General features: G+C 45.5%; 1 protein-coding gene across 24 annotated transcripts in view; it reads left to right on the forward strand.

Moving 5' to 3' along the window:
- mtTFB2 (mitochondrial transcription factor B2) overlaps positions 1–21,242 on the forward strand; it is a 124,616-nt gene that overhangs the window by 50,065 nt on the left and 53,309 nt on the right. For 15 of the 24 annotated variants that reach the window (XM_075882561.1, XM_075882551.1, XM_075882555.1 and 12 more), the window contains 2 exons: positions 11,787–11,934; positions 12,983–13,156. In XM_075882561.1, the coding sequence (XP_075738676.1) occupies positions 11,796–11,934; positions 12,983–13,156 (313 nt within the window). In that variant the 5' untranslated portion in view covers positions 11,787–11,795. The remainder of the gene's footprint in view (positions 1–11,786; positions 11,935–12,982; positions 13,157–21,242) is intronic. The other 9 variants (XM_075882572.1, XM_075882567.1, XM_075882569.1 and 6 more) reach the window with 1 other exon arrangement.

A 21,242-nucleotide genomic window follows, 5' to 3' on the forward strand; every position in this document is an offset into this window, starting at 1 on the left:
ATGAATCGCGCAAAATTATTGTCGTGTGAGCTCTCTCCAATAGAGGTAAAGAATTTATTGAAAGCTTCAGCAAGGTCATCACCAGTTAGAACGCGGTTGTCTACAATGAGTTTAGTCGGGTATGTGTATCATCCGAGTGTGGGTGGAGCAACATGTTTAACTTTTTCCAGATGGCTTCGGACGTTTTGGTTTTTTCAGGGCTGAAAAGGTTGCTAAAATATTCAAGTTTGCTTTTCCTTAATAAGGAGTTTGTAGTATTTCTATGTTTTCTAAATGTCTTCAAGTCTTCTTTGTCTCTAGATATTAGAAATTTCTGGTAAAGTGCATTTTTTACTTTTATAGCTTGAAGGCATTCCGAAGTAATCCAAGGCTTTCTTGCCTTGCGTGGTCTGCGTTTTGCTTTGAGCGGAAAGCACTTGTTGTAGGCTTCACTAAAACGTTCGATGAAAACATTATACGCTGTGTCTGCATCAGTTTCACGGAAAACAGCGTCCCATTTTATCTTGGATATATATGCAGCGAACATATCAATTGTGCTAGGACATATGTACCGGAATGGGGTAGGCGGTGGCTTTGCATCCCTAAGTTGAAGCTTCTTTTGACTTAAAATTGAGTAAACAGGCAAATGGTCGCTAATATGTGTCTTAAGGACACCCGAGCAAAGAGGTGCACTTGTGCTATTTGTTATAATGACGTCGATAAGTGTGCAGGATTGGGCATGAAATCGAGTGGGGTGTTTTATAACATTTTTAAATGCGTTTGATTCCATGATATTGCAAAGTTCAAGACGTTGGGGGCTGGAAGTTAGCATATCAATGTTTAGGTCACCCCCGATAGTAAGATTGTAACCATTTTCATTGACCCACGACAAGAAAGTGTCTAAAAACGTAAAAAAGTTGCACATGTTACATTTGGGGGGGCGGTATACCACAGAAAAAATACCCGAAGAACATTTTACAGTCATAATCTCGTAATCGTCAGTAACCACAGAAAAAGCCTCGAGTATTTCACACTCAAACACATCTTTGACCAGGAGCATAACACCACCACCTAATTTATCACTGCGGTTCAAGAAATACGTGGCATAGCTAGGTATACGAAGAACGTCGGATTCATGGCGATACCAGGTTTCAGTAACCATGATGACGTCAAAGGAGAACTCAAACGATTCAAGCAGTATTGCTATCTCATCTGCCTTGTTTCTGGCTGATTGCGCATTTATATGAAGGTAGGAAATGTGGTGTTTTCTACCAGATACCAATAGGCTCAACTGGTGTGGTGTTAAGCAGTCTGCAGCCATTTTCTTTTTGCCCTGTTTTTCTTCTAGCTTTTTTTGCTAAAGGATGAAGCTCAACAAATTTAAACAATCTTTTCGAGATCGCTCTCAGTAGTTATCTGAAGCACCCTCGACTTCTCATCCTTTCGCGCAAAAATTTTGCCGCCTTTCGTCCAGGCAAATCGCCATTCGGCTTCCTTCTTGCGCGCTACAGTTTGTCCCAGTAGTTTTTTTAACTGTGAGCATAGGTGTTCATTGACGTAGACAAATGTCTTTCCTGGGAAACCAATATCAGCTGTCGTTAAGCGCAACTTTTTCGCCTTTTCCAGAACTGCGTCTCGCTTAGACCGGTTGTTGAACTGCACAACAATATGAGGGCAAGATGCATCCTTAGCAGTCACGCGATGGCAAATTTCTATGTCATCTTCTTTCACTGATTCGCCGACAGCTTCACCAATCTTCTGAACGACCCTGGTCAACCGTTCACCCTCCACGAAAGGAACATTTTTCACTTCAATATTTCGGTTTCGCGAGTACTGTTCTAGGGCGGTAGTCCTACGTTCATTGTTGAGAACGACCTGCTTCAGCTGACTGCAATCAGTCTTCAGAACATCATTTTGAGCCTTTAGCTCACCGTTTTCTTTTTCAAGCCGCGAGCACAGAGCCGAAATTTCTTCAAACTGCTTATTAAAAAAGTCTAGACTTGTTTTCACATCACGTATTTCCTTACGCAGCTCTCTCTCCAGGGCAGTCCGCATTTCGCGAAACTCTTGTTTCAACTCTTTAAAATGTTTTTCCATTTCGGCTGGCGACATCAAAAAACACTAAAAACACTATGGCAGCAGCAGCAGCAGCAGCAGAAAGCAACAGAACACTAAGGAAAGAAACAACGATAGTACTGACCTGTAAAAACAATATGCAATGGTTCAGTAGGCTGTGCGCAGATCCGCTGCTGCTGCCAAAGTGTGGTTCAGTACACCCGGAGATGCTCCGAGCTGAACAGCTATCCAGGTGGCGCTCACAGCGGGGCACAACAAAAACACGACCACGATGATCACAGCCGTGCCCTGATATGATACGGGGCGATGCGTCGAGGCTATTTGAAAGGTCAGCAGTCACTCCCACGATGACCACCGTATTTCCCTTGACACGGGGCAGTGCACCGACGACATGCGCTGCGCGTTGAAAAAAGCACACGCAGCGATGAAAAGCGATGTCAACCTCCAAAGCAGCTGGGACGTTCCGTCAAGAACCCACAGCAACAGCAGTGAAGAACTTTAGTACCTGTAAAAACAATATGCAATGGTTCAGTAGGCTGTGCGCAGATCCGCTGCTGCTGCCAAAGTGTGGTTCAGTACACCCGGAGATGCTCCGAGCTGAACAGCTATCCAGGTGGCGCTCACAGCGGGGCACAACAAAAACACGACCACGATGATCACAGCCGTGCCCTGATATGATACGGGGCGATGCGTCGAGGCTATTTGAAAGGTCAGCAGTCACTCCCACGATGACCACCGTATTTCCCTTGACACGGGGCAGTGCACCGACGACATGCGCTGTAAAAACAATATGCAATGGTTCAGTAGGCTGTGCGCAGATCCGCTGCTGCTGCCAATGGTGACCGCAGCCTGCGCGTTAACTAAAAGCCGAATGCTCCTGTCTTTCATTCCCCATTAGCAGCCATTGACATGTACATTGAGCACTATTTTTTATTGTTCAACAACGCACAGAAGTAGTCTCTCACCGGCACCACCTTGGAAGTCAAAATGTTATACTTGTTATAGACTACGAGGGACGAACGGGTGCCGCTATAAGGAGCTTCGCCCCTAAAATGGCGACCTTTGGTGACTTTTCGCTCATGATTTGGTGAATTTCACTGAAAGTCAGTGGCAACCCTGCCTGGAAATTCAATTTCATGCACCTTAACAATGCACTTTTTGGCAGTTAGCTTCAGCCTTTCTAGCAGCTTCGAGGACTTATTTCAAGCACTGGTCGTGCTGTTCCTAGAAGGTTCTCAAATGAAAGTGTCATCAAAATAAAAGTGCCATGATTGGGCTTGGCAACACCGCAACCATGGTCACGGCAACTCACCTGCGACACCTTTTCGTATTGCAGGCACTGTTATGGTCTCATGCTATCCCATGCGATGAGGTGCGGCCAGGTCACCCGCGGAGGCCCTCCCGCTCCCGGTATGGATGCGCACTGCACGTAGCCCGACCTCACCTGCTCAACCACATCACCAACGAACACAGGATACCTCAAGTTTTCCATATCAGCGCCCACTGCACGAGCCAGTGCACTGGATATTGCCACCAGCTCACGCGGCCGCAACAACTGCTGATCTTCGGATTGCGTCCTCCTCGCCACCAGAACGCATATATTCATGCAGGCCCTGCGCGGCCCCCATTGGGCTTGGCAACACCGCAACTATGGTCGCGGCAACTCACCTGCGACACCTTTTCGTATTGCAGGTACTGTTATGGTCTCGTGCTATCCCATATGACGACGTGCGGCCAGGTCACTCGCCGGAGGCCCTCCCGCTCCCGGTATGGATGCGCACTGCACGTAGCCCGACCTCACCTGCTCAACCACATCACCAACGAACACAGGATACCTCAAGTTTTCCATATCAGCGCCCACTGCACGAGCCAGTGCACTGGATATTGCCACCAGCTCACGCGGCCGCAACAACTGCTGATCTTCGGATTACGTCCTCCTCGCCACCAGAACGCATATATTCATGCAGGCCCTGCGCGGCCCCCATTGGGCTTGGCAACACCGCAACTATGGTCGCGGCAACTCACCTGCGACACCTTTTCGTATTGCAGGTACTGTTATGGTCTCGTGCTATCCCATATGACGACGTGCGGCCAGGTCACTCGCCGGAGGCCCTCCCGCTCCCGGTATGGATGCGCACTGCACGTAGCCCGACCTCACCTGCTCAACCACATCACCAATGAACACAGGATACCACAAGTTTTCCGCATCAGCGCCCACTGCACGAGCCAGTGCACTGGATATCGCCACCAGCTCACGTGGCCGCAACAACTGCTGATCTTTGGATTACGTTCTCCTCGCCACCGGAATGCATATATTTATGAAGGCCCTGCGCGGTCCCCATTGGGCTTGGCAACACTGCAACCATGGTCACGGCAACTCACCTGCGACACCTTTTCATATTGCAGGTAAAAAATCAATATTTATTATATCCACGTCGCACTCGTTATGCAGCGCTCCTGGTGTTGCCAAGCCCAAAGTGCGGTTTAGAAATTGCAGTTGATTGTGCACATGTCATCAAACAGATATTAGCGCTGTCAGGTGACATAGAACTGAACCCAGGTCCTACCACTCGTTCCGGTGAGACGCAAGCATTCGGTGACTTACTCCTGGTTCTTAAAGAACTCCAGTCTGGTCAAGCTTCCATGCTGCAAGAACTCAAATCCATTCAGCAGAAGCTATCCTAGAACATCAGCGCTATTAGAGAGATCAATAAAAAGGCTCACTAAAATAGAAAGTGATTGTGAATTGATAATGGGCATAAAAGAGCAAATCGACGATATCCGATTACTTTCTGATAAAAATGCAAAAGATACAGTTACAATCAGGGTGAGATTAGACGACTCGGAAGACCGAGCGCGCCGTTCTAACCCCGTATTTTTTGGTTTTTCGGATCGCGAGCGTGAAACATGGGCAGAATCCAAGGCTTCAGTGCTGCAATTCTGCAGCAGAGAACTAAACACCACTATATGGAAATCGAGAGAGCCCATAGACTCGGGAAATACAAATTAAACAAAAGCTGTCCAATCATCGTTAGATTTGCTCACTTTAAGACTAAAGATGAAGTTCTGTCGTGCGCCTATAAACTGAAGGCTTCCAATTACCGAATATCTGAAGATTTCTTCCCCAACACACTACAAGCAAGGAAACATCTTGCTGAATTCGGAAGAGCTCAACGGCAATCGTTCAGACTTCGACATGACAAGTTAATTGTTGATAGCAATACTTGCAATTGCGACCACAACGCACAAAAGGTTGTACAGCACCCTTTAAACGCTTAAGCCCCAGCCACGCCACTCCGCGAAGAAAGTCTTTTTCGTTTTTATATACCAACATAAGAAGCATCCTTCCTAAAGCCGACACTCTTCAAAGCCGAATTAATACAACGGAGTCCAATTTGTTCGCGATTATGGAGACATGGCTTAATCCTTTTATTACCGACACTGAGTTGCTACAGCTTTTCCCACATTTCGATGTGTTTCGACGTGATCATACTAATAAACGGGGTGGCGGCGTACTCATAGGTAGCCATAAAGATCTTCAGTGTAGCGAAATTAAGACATCATCGTGCTTAGAAATCATGTTTGTTCTTTGTAATGCTTGTTATCCCCCAAAATAATCTTTTTGTATCTGAATTTCACGGGGCTATTCGCTCTTTAACTGAATCTTATCGAAATTTTCCTATACTGCTTTTCGCCGACTTCAATTTCCCCGCAATAGCTTCAACTAACCTAGCATGTGTTGCTTCCCAAAACAGTATAGAGAGCGATTTCATCAATTCATGTCTAACGTTTGGACTTACACAATTAGTCGATAAACCTACGCACGACAGTGATAACTCCCTTCATATTCTTGACCTTGTTCTCACTTCTGAGCCTGAAAGAGTGTCCCAGATGACGTTCCTACCAGGACTCAGTGACCACTTGGTAATCCATGCTTCCTATTCTTGTAAACTACACCAATCAACAAAAAGAAAAAAAATTTAACACTGTATGATAAAGGCAATTATTCCGCTATAAACTCAGATCTCGAGCAATTCGCTGCTTTCTTTCTTATCGACCTTTGAAAGCGTTCGGTCGAAGCTAATTGGCTGCTATTCAAAAACAAAATGTTAGATATATTCACCAAGCATGTGCCCAGGATTACCGTAACCGAGAAAAAGTCATCCCTGTGGTTTAGCATCACATTAAAACGCCTAAATAACAAAAAGAAACGACTCTTTCGATTGGCAAAGTGGTCCAATAGCGCAGGTGCATAAAACAAGTACTATGCTGCAGAAAAAGAATTCGATAAACTTGCTAACAAAGAAAAACTTTTATTTTTTTTTTCACAAACATTGCCCACTATGTTAAGCAACAACCCCGAAAAATTTTGGCGCACAATTAACCCCAGTACCTTCCAACCTTTAGTACTGCACAACGATCAAAATCATCTAATTCCCGATCACGAGGCCGCCGAACAACTTAACAGCTTTTTTTCTTCCGTGTTTACCGTTGAACCTATCGATAACTTGCCTTCATTTCTTAATCTCAACCATAGCGAGATGCCGGACATCACATTCTGCTCAAACGGCATTGCAAAACTAATCGACTCACTGAAACTCACATCTTCATACGGCATCAATGGTAGCAACGCGAAAATGCTCAAAAACACGAAATCAATTGCTAGTACACTATGTCATATTTTTCAGCAGTCACTATCATCAGGAGTGGTGCCGGAAGATTGGAGAGTGGGCAAGATCGTTCCAGTGCCCAAAACAGGTCCTTTAACTCTGCAGCAGTTATCGCCCCATTTCCCTTACTAGCGTTTGCTCTGAACTAATGGAGCATGTGATTTACTCTAACATTGTCAAGTTCTTAGTCAGCAATAACTATTTTCATTCCAGTCAGCACGTCTTTCGCTCAGGATTTTCATGTGACACACTACTAGCTTTATTTTATCATGTTATCAGTTTCAGCCTCGACATAAATATACCGTAATTACTCGAATCTAACGCGCACCTTTTTTCCGGTTAAGCGAGTTCATAAATCGCATGCACGTTAAATTCGAGTGCGAAAAAAAATGAATACGGTCATTCTATTGCCATCGGCATTTCCAAAATGGCCGCCCCCTACGTGCTTCGGCATGGTGCGTCGGCCATTTCTGCCTATGTGTTTCCCATGTGTGGCACTTCGTACGTGTGCTGAGGAGTTCGTCATTTTGTAGTTCATTAGCATCGACGGCATGGAAGGACCGACTCTAGAAACTCGACGAGGGCACCACGACGCCGCTTTTAAAAAAAAAGTCTTCGCATGTGCCGAAACAGACGGAAATCGGGCCGCATCGCGGTCGTTCGGAGTTCCCGAAACGGGCAAGGTTCCTTTTGGCGTTGCATAAAAGGTTGCCAGACTGGGAGGATCAGTGTTGCCAGATTGTCGCTAAATTTGACTGCAAAATTTTTTTTCTGTAGTTGTGGCTTTTCCGTGAGAATTTGGTGCCATCCCCGGTGCATTTCGCAAACGAGCGACGCTGGCCATTTTAATTAACGGAATGAACCGCGCCTAGCAGTAGTCGAGCGTGGCGCTGCTTCGCAATTAATAGGCCAATTTACTCCTAATTGCACGGCAGCACCGCGCTCGACTTCTGTAACGCGCGGTTTACTCCGTAAATAAAACGAATTCTCTAATGCATGGTTCATTCCGTTAATTAAAACGAATTTGACTTCTGTTAGGTGCGGTTCCTTTCGTTAATTAAATTGGCCTCCTAATTGCACGGCACCGCCACGCTCGACTTCTGCTAGGCTCGGTTCATTCCGTTAATTAAAACAAATTCTGTAATGCACGGTTCATTCCGTTAGTTAAATTGGCCTCCTAATTGCACGGCAGCGCCACGCTCGACTTCTGCTAGGCTCGGTTCATTCCGTTAATTAAAACGAATTCTGTAATGTGCGGTTCATTCCGTTAATTAAATTGGCCTTCTAATTGCACGGCAGCGCCACGCTCGACTTCTGCTAGGCTCGGTTCATTCTGTTTATTAAAATGGCCAGCGTCGCTAATGCACTCGCGAAATGCACCGCGGATGGCACCAAACTCTTACGGAGAAGCCACAACTACAGGAGAAAATTTTCAGCCAAATTTAGCGGCAGTTTGGCAACAACCACCTCAAAGTCTGGCAACTGAATTATGCAACGCCAAAAGAAACCTTGCCCCCGAAACGTGCGTGTGGGACTGGCGCAAACAAAAGCAGAAGATTGTCAAAGATTCATGCAAAGGCTTCAGTGGACCACAGCAGGGTCGGTTTCCGCAAATTGAAGAGCTGCTCGTCGAGTATGTGCTTGAGCAGCGAGCGGCACAGCGGCCCGTGACGACAGAACTGCTCTAAGTGCGGGCTATGCAGTTAGCTTTAGAAAAAGGGCTAACGCGGAGCCAGTTTAAAGCGAGCAGCTGCTGGCTAACTAACTTTATGAAGAGGAAAGGCTTTTCCCTCCGAAAGCGAATGGGCATGCGCCAAAACTTGCCGGAAGAGTACGAAGAAAAGCTTCACAGTTTTCAGAGGTTCGTCCCAAACTTGCGGCACAACAACGTCTACCTGCTTGGGCAAATTGGGAATGCCGATCAGACGCCTCTTTACTTCGACATGTCTGGCACCACGACCATCGAGAAGAAGGGGGCGAAGCAAGTTCGCATGCTGACATCGGGCCACAGTAAAACAAGAGTGACGGCAATTCTCCGTTGCACGTCAGATGAGCACAAGCTTCCCCCGTACCTTGTATTTAAACGGAAGACGCTCCCGAAAGGAGTCGTTTTCTCGAGTAGTGTTATCGTGCGGGCCAACGACAAAAATGGGTGCGCGTTGCAATCGATGTTTTACTTTTTTTTTTCGTCGTGAAAACCGAGTGCGCGTTACAATCGAGGGCGCGGTAGAATCGAGTAAGTACGGTACCTGTTGACGCCCTCTTCTTAGACTTTGAAAAAGCATTCGACAAAGTCCCGCATCAACGGCTACTACTAAAGCTTTCCATAGTGGGCAGCGCACAAAAGGAAACACACAAGAGAAGGAATCAGGACTTTCTTCTCTTGTGTGTTTCCTTTTGTGCGCTGCCCACTATGGATAAGTTCCAACTCGCCCGCCTTTCGGTGCTACTAAAGCTTTCTTGTCCAAACATTAATACAAATGTATTTAATTGGATTCGCAGTTTCCTTACCGATCGCCAACGATTTGTGCATGCTAACTCTGTCTCATCTAGCCGTTCCTCTGTAATCTCTGGTGTGCCGCAAGGTACAGGGCTCGGACCATTACTTTTTCTCATATACATCAATGACCTTCCATCAAACATCTCTTCAAGCATTCGCCTCTTTACAAACGACTGCATCGTATACAGTCCCATAGCAAACAGCGCAGACACCACTGCACTTCAAAACGACCTCAATCTAATTGTATCGTGGTGTGATAAGTGGTTTATGTCTTTAAACATAAAGAAAACTTCATTGGTATCTTTTCATCACAGGCCCCATTACCAGTCAGCAGAGTACACCATTTCCGGCACTGCAGTCTCACCCGCTGAATCATACAAATATCTTGGTGTCACATTTTCAAATAACATTTCCTGGTCAGCCCACGTGACTAACATAGCCAACTCCGTGAATCACACTCTGGGTTTTCTACATAGACACTTAAGACTTGCGCCCCCATCAGTTAAACTAATATCGTATGTCACACTTGTCGTCCAAAATTAGAGTATGCATGTTGTGTCTAGGATCCCCACTAATCTCACTTATCCAACATTCTCGAATCGATTCAAAACCGTGCTGAACTCGTGCTCACTTTTCTAATGTAGAATTACGATGTTACATATCTCGACTATGTCTTTTTCACAAATTTTATCATGCCTCCATTGAAGTTCCAGCCATCCTGCCAGTCCGTCGCTCATCAAGCTGCACAAACCATTCACGTGCAGTGTATCCTCCGGCAGCCCAAAGCACCGCACATCTTCGCTCCTTTTTTGTGACAACCGCACAAGACTGGAACCGTCTGCCTGCAACTACTGTGCACCACTCTGACCCATATCAATTCAAGATTGCTCTCAAATCACTTTTTTTATTCTGTAATTAATACCCATCCCTCATGTAATACCCCAGCTGGGGCCTTTGAGGTATTCAAAATAAATAAATAAATAAAAGATACACATGAACACCAGGCAAGAAGTCAAATATTTTGGTGAGAGTCTTTTGAAATACTGATGCTGCTGCAATTCCAAAAGGCATCCAAAAGAACCTATACCTCCCAAAAGAAGTGGCAAAAGTGCAAATTCGGAATGTTTTCTTGTCGAGAGGCACTTGGTGAAAACCAGCTTTTGTGTCAAGTGAATTGAACACCTTTGCCTCAGCTAGTTCTGCCTCGATGCCCTCCCGCCTTAGCACCTCCCGTCTTGGCATCTTGTAATGCTCCTGTTTTATGTTCACATTGATTGCACTGGGATCCATGCAGACCCTTAACTTTCCATCTTTTTTTTTTTCCTTGACCCATGGGCTTACCTATTCAGTTGGCTTGTTCGCCTTGGTCACAATGCCAGCTTGCTCCATCAGCTTCGGTGCGCTGCGAAGTGAAGGGCCAAAGGGAGTCGGTGGGCGGCTTGAATCACTGGGACAACATTGGACGAGAGAGTCGTTGTTGAGTTGTTGAGAGAGTCGTTGTAGAGTTGTTGGATGCAGACAGTACTTTTGAATAGTTTGCTGAATTCTCGCATTACTTGTTTGAAGCTATTGGCTGCCACTGCGTTGACTCGACGAGTAACTAGCTAGAGTATTTCACTTGCTTTGAGCCCGAGTAGTGTCTGTCTTCCTTTCTTAGAGACATAGAAGGTCGAATGCTGGCTACTTCTTGGCTGATGACACTTAAATGTCAGATTATGGTCCCGTTGTATGACTGCAGAGTGGTTTTGCTGTGTTTGATAGGCAGAATCGGCTGAAACTTCCTGTAGATTCAATGCACTATGAGGTTAGTTTGAGATCCCGTGTCGACTTTGAATGTGACTTCCTTGCTGCCAAGGCTTGCTGTCACCATCCAACCTTGTACATTCTGTATGCTGCTGATACACACATCTACAGTCTCCAAAGTCGTCGCCATCGCAGTGACCCTGCAGCTCATCGATATGTGCTGTTCTTCTGTAGCAGATAGCAAAGTGATTCCTTGCCTTGCAGATTCTGCACGTTTTGTCGTAAGCTGAGCAGTCCCGGGGCCTGTGTTCTTTGCCGCAATGCGAGAAATTGAAGGTTTGGGATGTTTCGTATAAGCTAGAGCAACATCGACCTGTTCCACATGGTTTTTGTTATCTGCCCATGCTTCGCATTGCTAAGCAGCTGCCTTTGCTGCTTTCACATTTCCTCGGCTTTGGCCAGCTTGAGCTCATATTCTTGCTGAAGTTTAACTCACAGGCCGTCGTTGCTGATGCCGATAACAATTTGGTCGCATATCATGGAACCTGTCAGCTGTACGAAATTGCACAATCGGGCCTGCATCCAATCGTCTCGAAAGAACTGTTGAAAACTTTCCCCCGCTGTCTGCATTCTCTTCGAAACAGATACCGCTCGTAGACTTCGTTTGTTTGAGCAGCCTAGTATGTGCCAAACTTAGTAAAGACGGTCTCATAGTCTTCCTTGCTTGCACCTTTACTGAATGAGAAGTTGTTAAAAAGTTCTAATACCTCATCGCCTGCTAAGCCCAGTAGTATTGCTGTCTTTGCTTCTTTGCACAGGGACTGGTCATGCGGCTTCGTAAAACCATGAAGTATAGCTCCAACTTTTGGTTAAATCGTTGCCAATTCTTGCCCATATCACCTGTCTGTGGTCCGGGAGGCTTGAGCACCACCACGTTTCTTCTCGGGGTCCTGCTCCTGCTTGAAGGTATTGCACCTGGCGGCCACTTCTGACACCAAGTATTGTTCCGTGCATTAAGGGCACTATGTTATGGGTGCGCCCCTCAATTTGCTGGGACAAATGTTCTTTTCTCCCTGCCAGAGCACCTGATGAGTGACTACAAAATGCAAAATTCACAGCATAATCATCGCAAATAAAAGGCACAGACTGTTAGAACAGGAGGTGCACCATGAAGGCGACTAGACACCAATCTTAGAATTGCAAAGTTCTTTTGTAAAGGAGTGCTGGACTTCCTTAAAGAAATCAGTCTGTGGACATTTATGGGAAGTACCTTATCAGTAAAACATTGTTTTGAAGTGAAACTTTATTGGCCAGGTATTCTAGCAGAAGATCTTGATAACCTTAAAATGATTTTATGTGCATTATTTCTTTGCCAATTTCAAACGAAGTCTTGATGGCCTTGTGATGGTTAAATAATGTATTATATTTAGCATTCTCATAACGAGGCTTGATTATAGTGGCTGTTCTTGCAGAGGTGTGAATTCATTCATGGGATGCACAGGAAAATGATAACTGCAGCAAGCTTTTTATTATTATTATTATTATTATTGTGGTATTCCAAACTTGTTTGCACTATTTGATTGAAAGGAGAAGAACGTAGTTGTTTATGTGATGAGACTGATTTTGGTCAGTTCAGTTGTAAGCTCGAAGTAAGATCACGTGCTACGTGATGCCAACAAGGAGGAACGAGTGTTCCACACTCGCCGTCATGGCAACAGGCAGTGCTGACTGATGCTACCACGTTCAATACACATGTATACCCTCTAAAGTTGATGGATGGATGACCGCCATTGTAGCTCAGTGGTAGATCATCGGACGCGTTATTCAAAGGTCGCTGGTTCAATCTCAGCCAGTGGCAAGTCATCTTTTTGTCCACTTTATTTATATTACAGTTACTAACATCTGCTATACTTTCCTTGGCATGATTATTCTCATTAATGATGTATCTAACAAAGAGAAACGAACTTCTGAGACAGCTTTTTCTAATGGAGCTATTCTTTTGTGCCACTTGCAGCTGACATGTTGTTGTGTGGCCGTCAGCGTGTGGTCACTCGGCTGCGACTGCTGCAACATCGTGTACTGTCCACTAACCCTGAGCTCTTGGCATTGTGCAACAGTTATCCTGCACTGCGTGGTCGCAAGGCAGGCCAGCCTGATGATCTCTTCCATGTGCACTCTGCTGCACTGGGTGAGTGTTTCATTGCTGTACTCTCAGTGCGTTGGGGTCAGTGAGGGAAAAAAACATTTGTTAATGAGGACTTGTCAATACTAGTGATAATAATAGACTCCCAATAGCAAAAATTTTGTTAGTGACTTCTTTACACTAATCCAAAGCCTTGTGCCTAGTAATGCTGAAAATGAATCGCAAGGGCTCTCACATATCGTATAATTATTACTAGTATCATTCTTTCTGACAAATTTTAGCATATTGGAAATTGTCGATGTGAAACCGGGGAATAAAGGTTCTCGACGAGGAGAAGGAGAGGGATTACTCAAAAGGTCGAGAGTAGAGGGATAATCTCTCTTCAAAAAAAACTAATGTTATCTGACAGCTCGACGCATAATTTAGGTGTGCATCCTTCCTACATGAGACCAAGGGCAAAGAAGCCCCGCAAAGATCCTGCTTCAGGAGCTTCGCCCCTACGCCAAACATTAAGGAAGCGAAAAGCGGAGGCTAACGAACCAAACCTGGATGTTGCGACTTTACAAGATGCTTTCACTGAACAAGAACCAGTAGGTGTTTGTACAGCAATGCTCATCGCGTGGGTCGATACCCGACTATGACAGGAAGATTACGCTCGCAAGTGTTCTACCATCGTTTGAAATGTGAGAAGGTGCAGCAATTATTGAAATAAGAAGAAAAGGCATCTGCATATTATCGCAAAAGTAAGCACCACGTGTGTTAAGAAAATCACAACAGATGCACTAAAAGGAGTGAAGAAGACAGTGTTTCTTTTGCATCAAATAGAATGTTACGGAGATGAGCATTCAGCGTAACCAGAAGAAGTTGTTAGGGGGTGTGTGATATGGCACATTCTGTCCCCAAAAGGCTACGATCACGCTCGCACTTTGGGGATTCTGACACTGCCAGCAAAGTGCACTCTTCAGAAGTATATAGGGCCAAGCCCAACATCATCGGGTATGAGCAATGCTATGAAGGGCCGTCTGGTTCACGAGGCCTCTCTACTCAGCAGCAAACAACATATGGCCCCATTAATAATAGATGAAGCTAGCATAAAACAAAAGTGCGTCTATGATAAGAAGGCTGATGCAGTCTTTGGCCTCAAGGACAAGCCAGAGAGTAGCATGCCGAATACAGCGAAAAAAAGCCGTTGTGAACAGAGTTCTCTGCTTTGTGCTGCATGGTACTACTAGTCGGTGCAAGATTCCATGCTCGTACTACTTCATGAAGCAACTGAGCGGTAGAGACCTCTTTGCATGGACGAAGGATGTCATTGCTGCTGTGGGATCATGTGGCTTTATTATCATTCGCATTGTCACGGACAATTATTCAACAAACGTGACGATGTTTAAGCACATGGGTAACGGCAACCTCAAGACAGTTCTACGTCATCCACACGATGCCAGCCGCGTTATCTTTCTGAATTTTGACCCGTGCCACATGCTCAGAAATGTTAGAAACCAGTTCCTTGAACGTGAACTTACAGATGGCACAGAAGTGATTAGTGGTGCATTTTTACAGAAGTTATACGAGCATCAAAAACACAAGACTGTGAAGCTGGCTTGAAATTTGATGAAGAAACATGTCTACCTTTCCGATTTGAAAAAAATGAATAAGCTGCGAGCAGTTTAAGTTCATGCCCCTCAAGTGTCTGCAGCCGTAGAGCACCTTCAGCAAAATTCCACAGGTGCTGCCAAAGATTTCGAGGGAGCAAGTTCAACCGTTCTCTTCATGAAGTCCATGAATAAATGGGTTGACATCCATGACACTTCATTCAATAGAAGCAGCCACAAAGCTCCCATTTTTAAAAGCGATGACAATCACCTACTGTGGCTGAAGGAGGAGTTTATCTCGTATGTGGAAAAAATACAGAAGAGTTCCATCCGATCAGCGAGTGCTGGCTTCACCAACAGAGATGTACTAAGCCTTGCTTTTTACAACAAGGTCGACGGTGGAAACAACAGAATTCCTCCTGGAGCAAGGCGTCAGTTACGTCCTGACTAAGAAATTGAACAGTGACCCCATCGAAGCAATCTTCGGAAGGGTGCAGTCAATGTGGGGCAGGAATGACATGGTGGATGCTAAAGCTGTCACGCCTGCACTGGATCACATCGTTAAGTTGCACATCCCAAAACTGAAAGAAATCACGTTATGAAATGTGGGAATTGGGGAAGAGGCTGCGATGATATCGAATATACTTGATAAGGACCTGTGGTCTTTGTTGGAGTATGGGGCTTGTCCGTCTCCGTCTGTCACCTTCTCCGGCTTGGCATACCTCAGTGGTTACATCGCCAAGCTTATTACAGATCTCGGATGCGACTCTCGTGCTGCGCTGCTGACGACCAACAACAAGCAGCATCAGCTGTACAAGCTGCTGCGAGTACAAGAGAGGGGTGAACTACACTACCCCTAGTGTGAGTTTTTAGCTCTTTTGGACAAGATGGTGGTGTTTTTTGATAAGGCCTCTGAACACCTGCCATACAGAAATGTGCTAGAATATTTGCAAACAGCAGTCCAGCCTACTTGCAACGCGCTCCCATCTTAAGCTGCCCTGATAGCGTTGACGACAGTCACTCCCAACGATCCGCAGATCTCATAGCCGAAAAATTCCCTAAGAATTCTTCTTGTCAACTACACAAACTAAGTGACTGACGCAAGCGACAAGCCTTCCACGTACACACACAAGCTGACTAGGAAGCATTTTATTTTAGGCTGTGGACAAGGCATTTGTGAAGTCCGGCACAGCTTTTCACTTGAAAGTGTTCAACTATTGCCAGTGCTTATGAGCAATAAATATTTACTTTCAGACCTTAGAATGTCTACATGTTTGATGGCGGAGAGCTGTACTTCGGGCTCTTACACTTACTTATTTTTCAATAAACTTAAGCTCAATGCACCTAGCGTGATAAGAAGTCAAAACGAACCATTTCTGTGCCTTCAACAATTAGGCGACTTGTTTTTCAACGTGCGGTGAGTAAAGGAGCACGCCGGAATTCATGTGTTCACGCACTGTACGGGCGGGTGAAGATGGCAGGGTCACAGCGCCCCCCTCAAAGGAGTGGCGAGAGGCATGTACTACACCCGTTGCGAAGACCATAAGAAGGGAGCACGCAGGTGCAGTTTAGCCCGGCTGTGCAAAAGCAAACTGCAAGCTCGTGGCACGTTACAGGGGGCGCCACTGTCGCAAGCGAAAGAAAAAAAGCAACACGTCGGAGAGGAGATGAAGAGGGGGAAAGCAGATGGCCGTACTTTTGCGAAGTATAGGGGCTTTAGTGCTACCGGTTCGATATATGGGTTCGAGTTTATAGCATTTGCGTTTTATTTTCTCTTTGAAGCTATTGCAACCTCATTATTTGCATGCCTTAGTATATAATCCTTAGTATATATAAAAAAAAAAAAGACACTCGCCCTTATGGATTCACCTCAGACGACTGAAAGGCAAAAACTATCTTTGTTTTCTTCCGTTTCAATGCACTAAGTGTTTCCTCGCTGGATCCCGTGCCAACTGGTTGTGCCCTCGCGATCTCCGACATCAGCATAGCTCTGGCCGACTGGGCTGGCCCTACGTCATCTCCTGACACCGATCTCCGACGACAGCGTAGCTCTGACCTACTGGACTTGCCCTACGTCATCTCCTGACGCCGAAAAGAGCTCTCGCAAGTGATGCCCCGTCCTCGGACTCCTGTGGCCGTGTTTCCATCTTTTCTATCTCTCCTATCCCTCATATGTCCTTGCTCGCTGTCCTAGCACATCTCTCTCTCTCTCTCTATACCTTTATACCTATTCTTTTAATCCCTCCTCACCCCCATCCCTTGTGAGCCACTGTTGAGGTGTCGCACCCTGATGCAGACAGTTGCGGGGCTCACTTTTCTCTTCTTTTCCCTGTTATAACCACTTCTCTCTGGGGTATTTCTGCGTACGACATGGCTTTCTTGTTGCCTCAAGAATCGGAGACAAAGCTAGCTTTCTGCCCCTCAGCTGGTGATGCACTGCCCTCATGATCGGCCCATTTCAACCAAGCGAAGATGTTATATGATGCCGTTACGTTATGTCACCTTCCAATATGTCACAAACATTTATTATATGTGACGTCATATGATGACATTTTCACGTAAGGATGATTTCTTGCATCACTTGTGTTCTCACCTCCGACGCGAGAAGACACCAGATGCCGCCGGCTATCACTTTTCGCTTTTGCTGAGGCATATTAAGCTATCACTTTAATGCACTGTACGGCTGTAGCTCCGTCAAATGGCAGTTCCCACTGGTGTTTGGGGAGAGCGTGCTTGCAGTAATCAGGCAGAACAATTGGTCTCCTAAAAAATCTTCGTACTGCACTGTAATATATAGTCATCTTTTACAACCCGAGTATTTTATAGATTATAAGTAGTGGTGGCTGAAGACTACCCATCACGTTTGGCAACATGGCAATCGGTATCACTAAACAGGAGTGTGCTGCATCCGAACAATCAACAAATGAGTATCAATAACAATGCTGCCTCGCAATCCCTGCCGTGTACAACGCTAACATTACGTCCCGAAGCTGAATGGGAGCCAATGGGCAGCACACAGCCATTCGGCTCTACTCTGCTCGCTACCAAATTAAGAGACCAAAGGGAAGAGGAAAGAAACAGAGCTGAGCAGCCGGATATTAAGGCTACTACAATCCGTCCACGAATACCCAGACAAGCTCAAGCAGCTGACCACAGGCCAGTCACCTTGGCTCAAGTTCAGAGTTGGCATTAGACTCCAGACTTTAACAGTGCCTGTTCAAAACATAAGCAATGATCGCAGAAATTGTGCCGTATATGGAGCTGTTCTTGTTTATTTCACGATGATTTCATCATTTAAGCTCTCAAACGGTGAAATCACCAGTCATAGCTCTCAATTCTCTGACACTTGCTTTTTCTTGGTGGCAACACATGTCAGGCTTTGCGAAGGGAACTGATGATGACCTGTATTCCTGGAAGCACTGTAGTGACAATTTTGTGCTATTTAGTGCATGAACTCCAGGCTTGTGCATAGATGTGCTACGCAACTAGAGAGTAGCAAGCATCGGGCAACATTAGGCACACAAGCATTTAATATTCTCTCCTGGCAACGGCTCCTCTCAAAAATCAACTTTTAGTTAGTCAAAAAAGCAACTCTCAGTGTAGCGAGTGCCACGGTTACAAACCGATCTTCTGGAGATTCCTTGCGTGAGCTATCTGGTATCGACCTAGCTAGCGGACGACGCGCGAGGGCCTAGATCAAGTAGTCGTGAACAACTTAAGCTTTTGAAATAAGCTGAGTGCCCAGAACAACAGGTACTTCACGATTCTCGCTTCGAAGTTTCCATTACACCTAAACAATGCGATTAAAGCTGAAAACTGAGCATATAGTAGCTTCGAATGCAGCCGCGGCATTTGTTTGCGCGAGAGACAACACGGCGGCATCTCTACTCCAGTTGGGGCACCTGACGGCGAAACGCTGCACTAGCACCGACGGCCGTTTTCTATCGAAATCCACTCCTTCACCCGGGCACTGGAAAAATAGGAGGCACTGGCTGAACGAGGAGCAAAGCATGCATTAATGTTTGAAGCTTATGCTAAAGAAAAACAGAAGCTTGAGTACAAACCGTGACTGGCACTTGCGAAAAGGAGCATTAGAGGGAATGAGAGAAGTCCTATGGAGGTTTTCTCGAGAGAATCGAGTGTGCCCAATCATGAAAGTTTTATTACCAGCGGGCAAAGCGTAGGGAGCACGTCTGTTGTGCTAGTGACACAAGCCTTCTAAGCGGAGAGTGAAAGGAAAAAAAGCTCAAGCGTTGTAGATAGTTGTAGCAAGGTGCCATTTAGGGAACATGCCAGTAGCATTGGAAATGGCATGGAGAAAGAAAATGCGATGCCCCCAGATATTAAGGAGGCAGGGCATAGCGCTTCTTGTATAAGCCCGTATATTGAAGAAAGAAGCATGTCAAAAGTGTGAGAGAAAGCACGAGAGAGGAGTACGACAAAAGCAGCTCCTCTGACGTGCATGGTTAAACACGAAAAAGCAAAGGAGATGCAGACGGCTCCAAAAGGTACTCAAAAGTCGAGGCAGTTACCTGGATGCAAGAAAGGTTGCTGATAGACGCACAGGAGCGAAAGGAAAGAATGCTGCAAGAACACTTAAAGTACGTTTTTCGTATTTGAAAGAAGACAGGGTGGTGAAAGATGGAGCGCAGCCTCAGAAAGAGATTTTGAAAAGTCGTCGAGTGAACGGAACTAGTGGGATCAGTTGCAGCGAGTGTTTGAAACGACGGTCAGTGCAGGGTTCGTACATGTCCTTGAAATTCTTGAAAACCCTTGAATCTGAAAAACGCGTTATCAATCCCCTTGAAAGTCCTGGAATTTTTCGCCATCCTTGAAAATCCTTGAACTTCGTAAGCACTCACTCTCATATCGAGATCGCAGCCTCCTAAATGTGTTAGATCGGTGTGTCAAGCTGTCAAACACCCCATTCACAAAGCAGTAATGCGGCGTAGGCACACATGGTTCCTTTTTGCGAAAACGCATGTGAAAAAAAAGTTCACTTTCATGGTAAGGGTGAAGCAGTGAATGTGATAGAAATTAGAATGTCACACGAAGAAGGACAAGCAACCCCATACATGCAACGCGTCGCTCAAGCACAAAGGACACACACAAAAAAGCGCACAGGACAAGTGCTTATGAACAACTGTCACAGCTTGACACTGGAAGCGTGCTGCTTAAACAAACCAAAAAAGATGCTACGAAAGAACATTCATGGCTCCACAGGATGAGCGCAAATTAACCACTGTCACAGTTGTTACTTCTCGGTGTTTCAGCAGCGCGCTGCAAGTGTCAACTGCACAAGCCACCGCTCTTAATGGGGTGGTGCCATCCAATTTCGAGGCTATAGCAAGCATCGTGTGGGTTTCCTCTGTATGCAAGGACACTCCACACAAATGTTTAGACTCGGAAAACGTTTAGAATATATTTTAAGTCGCTTCCCAATTGTTCCTAAATGCTCATTGCCTAATCGAGGCCCATCGCGAGCGCATCCAACACTGACGTAGCTTTATAGGAAGGGCAACGAATGTTGTAGTGACATCGCACCAGATCTGTAGTGAGGTGAGGGACCTCCGAACTTGTGCCACCTACATACCGGCTGTTGCAGCTAGCGGTGCCCGGATGCTTGTGAGGCACATGGGTGCAAGAGCAGACGATACCCAGCATGACGCGTGCAAAGCTTTGTGATAACGTGACTAAGTCAGCTATACTGCTACGTACCTGTCCAAATAGGTGCCCACAAACAGGAACTGAAAATCGTCCATATCAGTAAAGCGATAAATTATATAGCAAAAATAAATAAATCTTTGTGCGTGTATCGTGTTTGTTGGAGCTAAATTTAAAGCTTGCAGCAAAAAGTGCACAAGCCATGAATATTGTGGCATTACCTCTTTAAGGCCTCACTACACATACGCGTGAAGCCCGTCGGTGTGTAACTTTTTGACACGACATTGTGCCTTCTCCCTATAGAGAGTGAGAAAGAGGGCACAAGAAGTCAAGACTAGATTTTTTCGTTATAGTTGTGATATACATATATTTATTACAAGTGGAGTAAAATTAGTCATTTTTTAAAGTTGTAGAGTGAAAAGTTCCAACTTAGCATGCCGCTTTGAGACCTTGAAAAACTTGCAACAGGTCCTGGAAAGTCTTTGAATATCCTTAAAATTTCCCTTTGAAAATCTGTATGAACCGAGATAGTGAATAGGTCAGGAAAAATATCAAAAAGACGCGGAATGTGAAAAAAAGCAGGTTTAAGTATGATGTACAAATTGTGTGCTCCTCCAAAAGAATGTAAATTCTAGGCAATGGCAAAGGTTTCGGGTAAATGGATGGATAAGATTACACTGAGTAGGACTCTGTAGACGTTAAATCATGTTAAGCTGCTTGCATATTTGACCTACGTAAGGCCAATGCTAGAATACGCCAGTGCAGTGTGGGTCTTCCAGTCGGGGTTAATAAATCGAATTGAAAAAATACAGAGAAAAGACGTAAGGCTAATTTTATCGCGTTATTTACGAAGTGACTCCGTTTCTGAAATGCTT

Source organism: Rhipicephalus microplus, unplaced genomic scaffold (genome assembly GCF_043290135.1).
Source record: "Rhipicephalus microplus isolate Deutch F79 unplaced genomic scaffold, USDA_Rmic scaffold_12, whole genome shotgun sequence".
NCBI classification, from domain to species: Eukaryota; Metazoa; Arthropoda; class Arachnida; order Ixodida; family Ixodidae; genus Rhipicephalus; species Rhipicephalus microplus.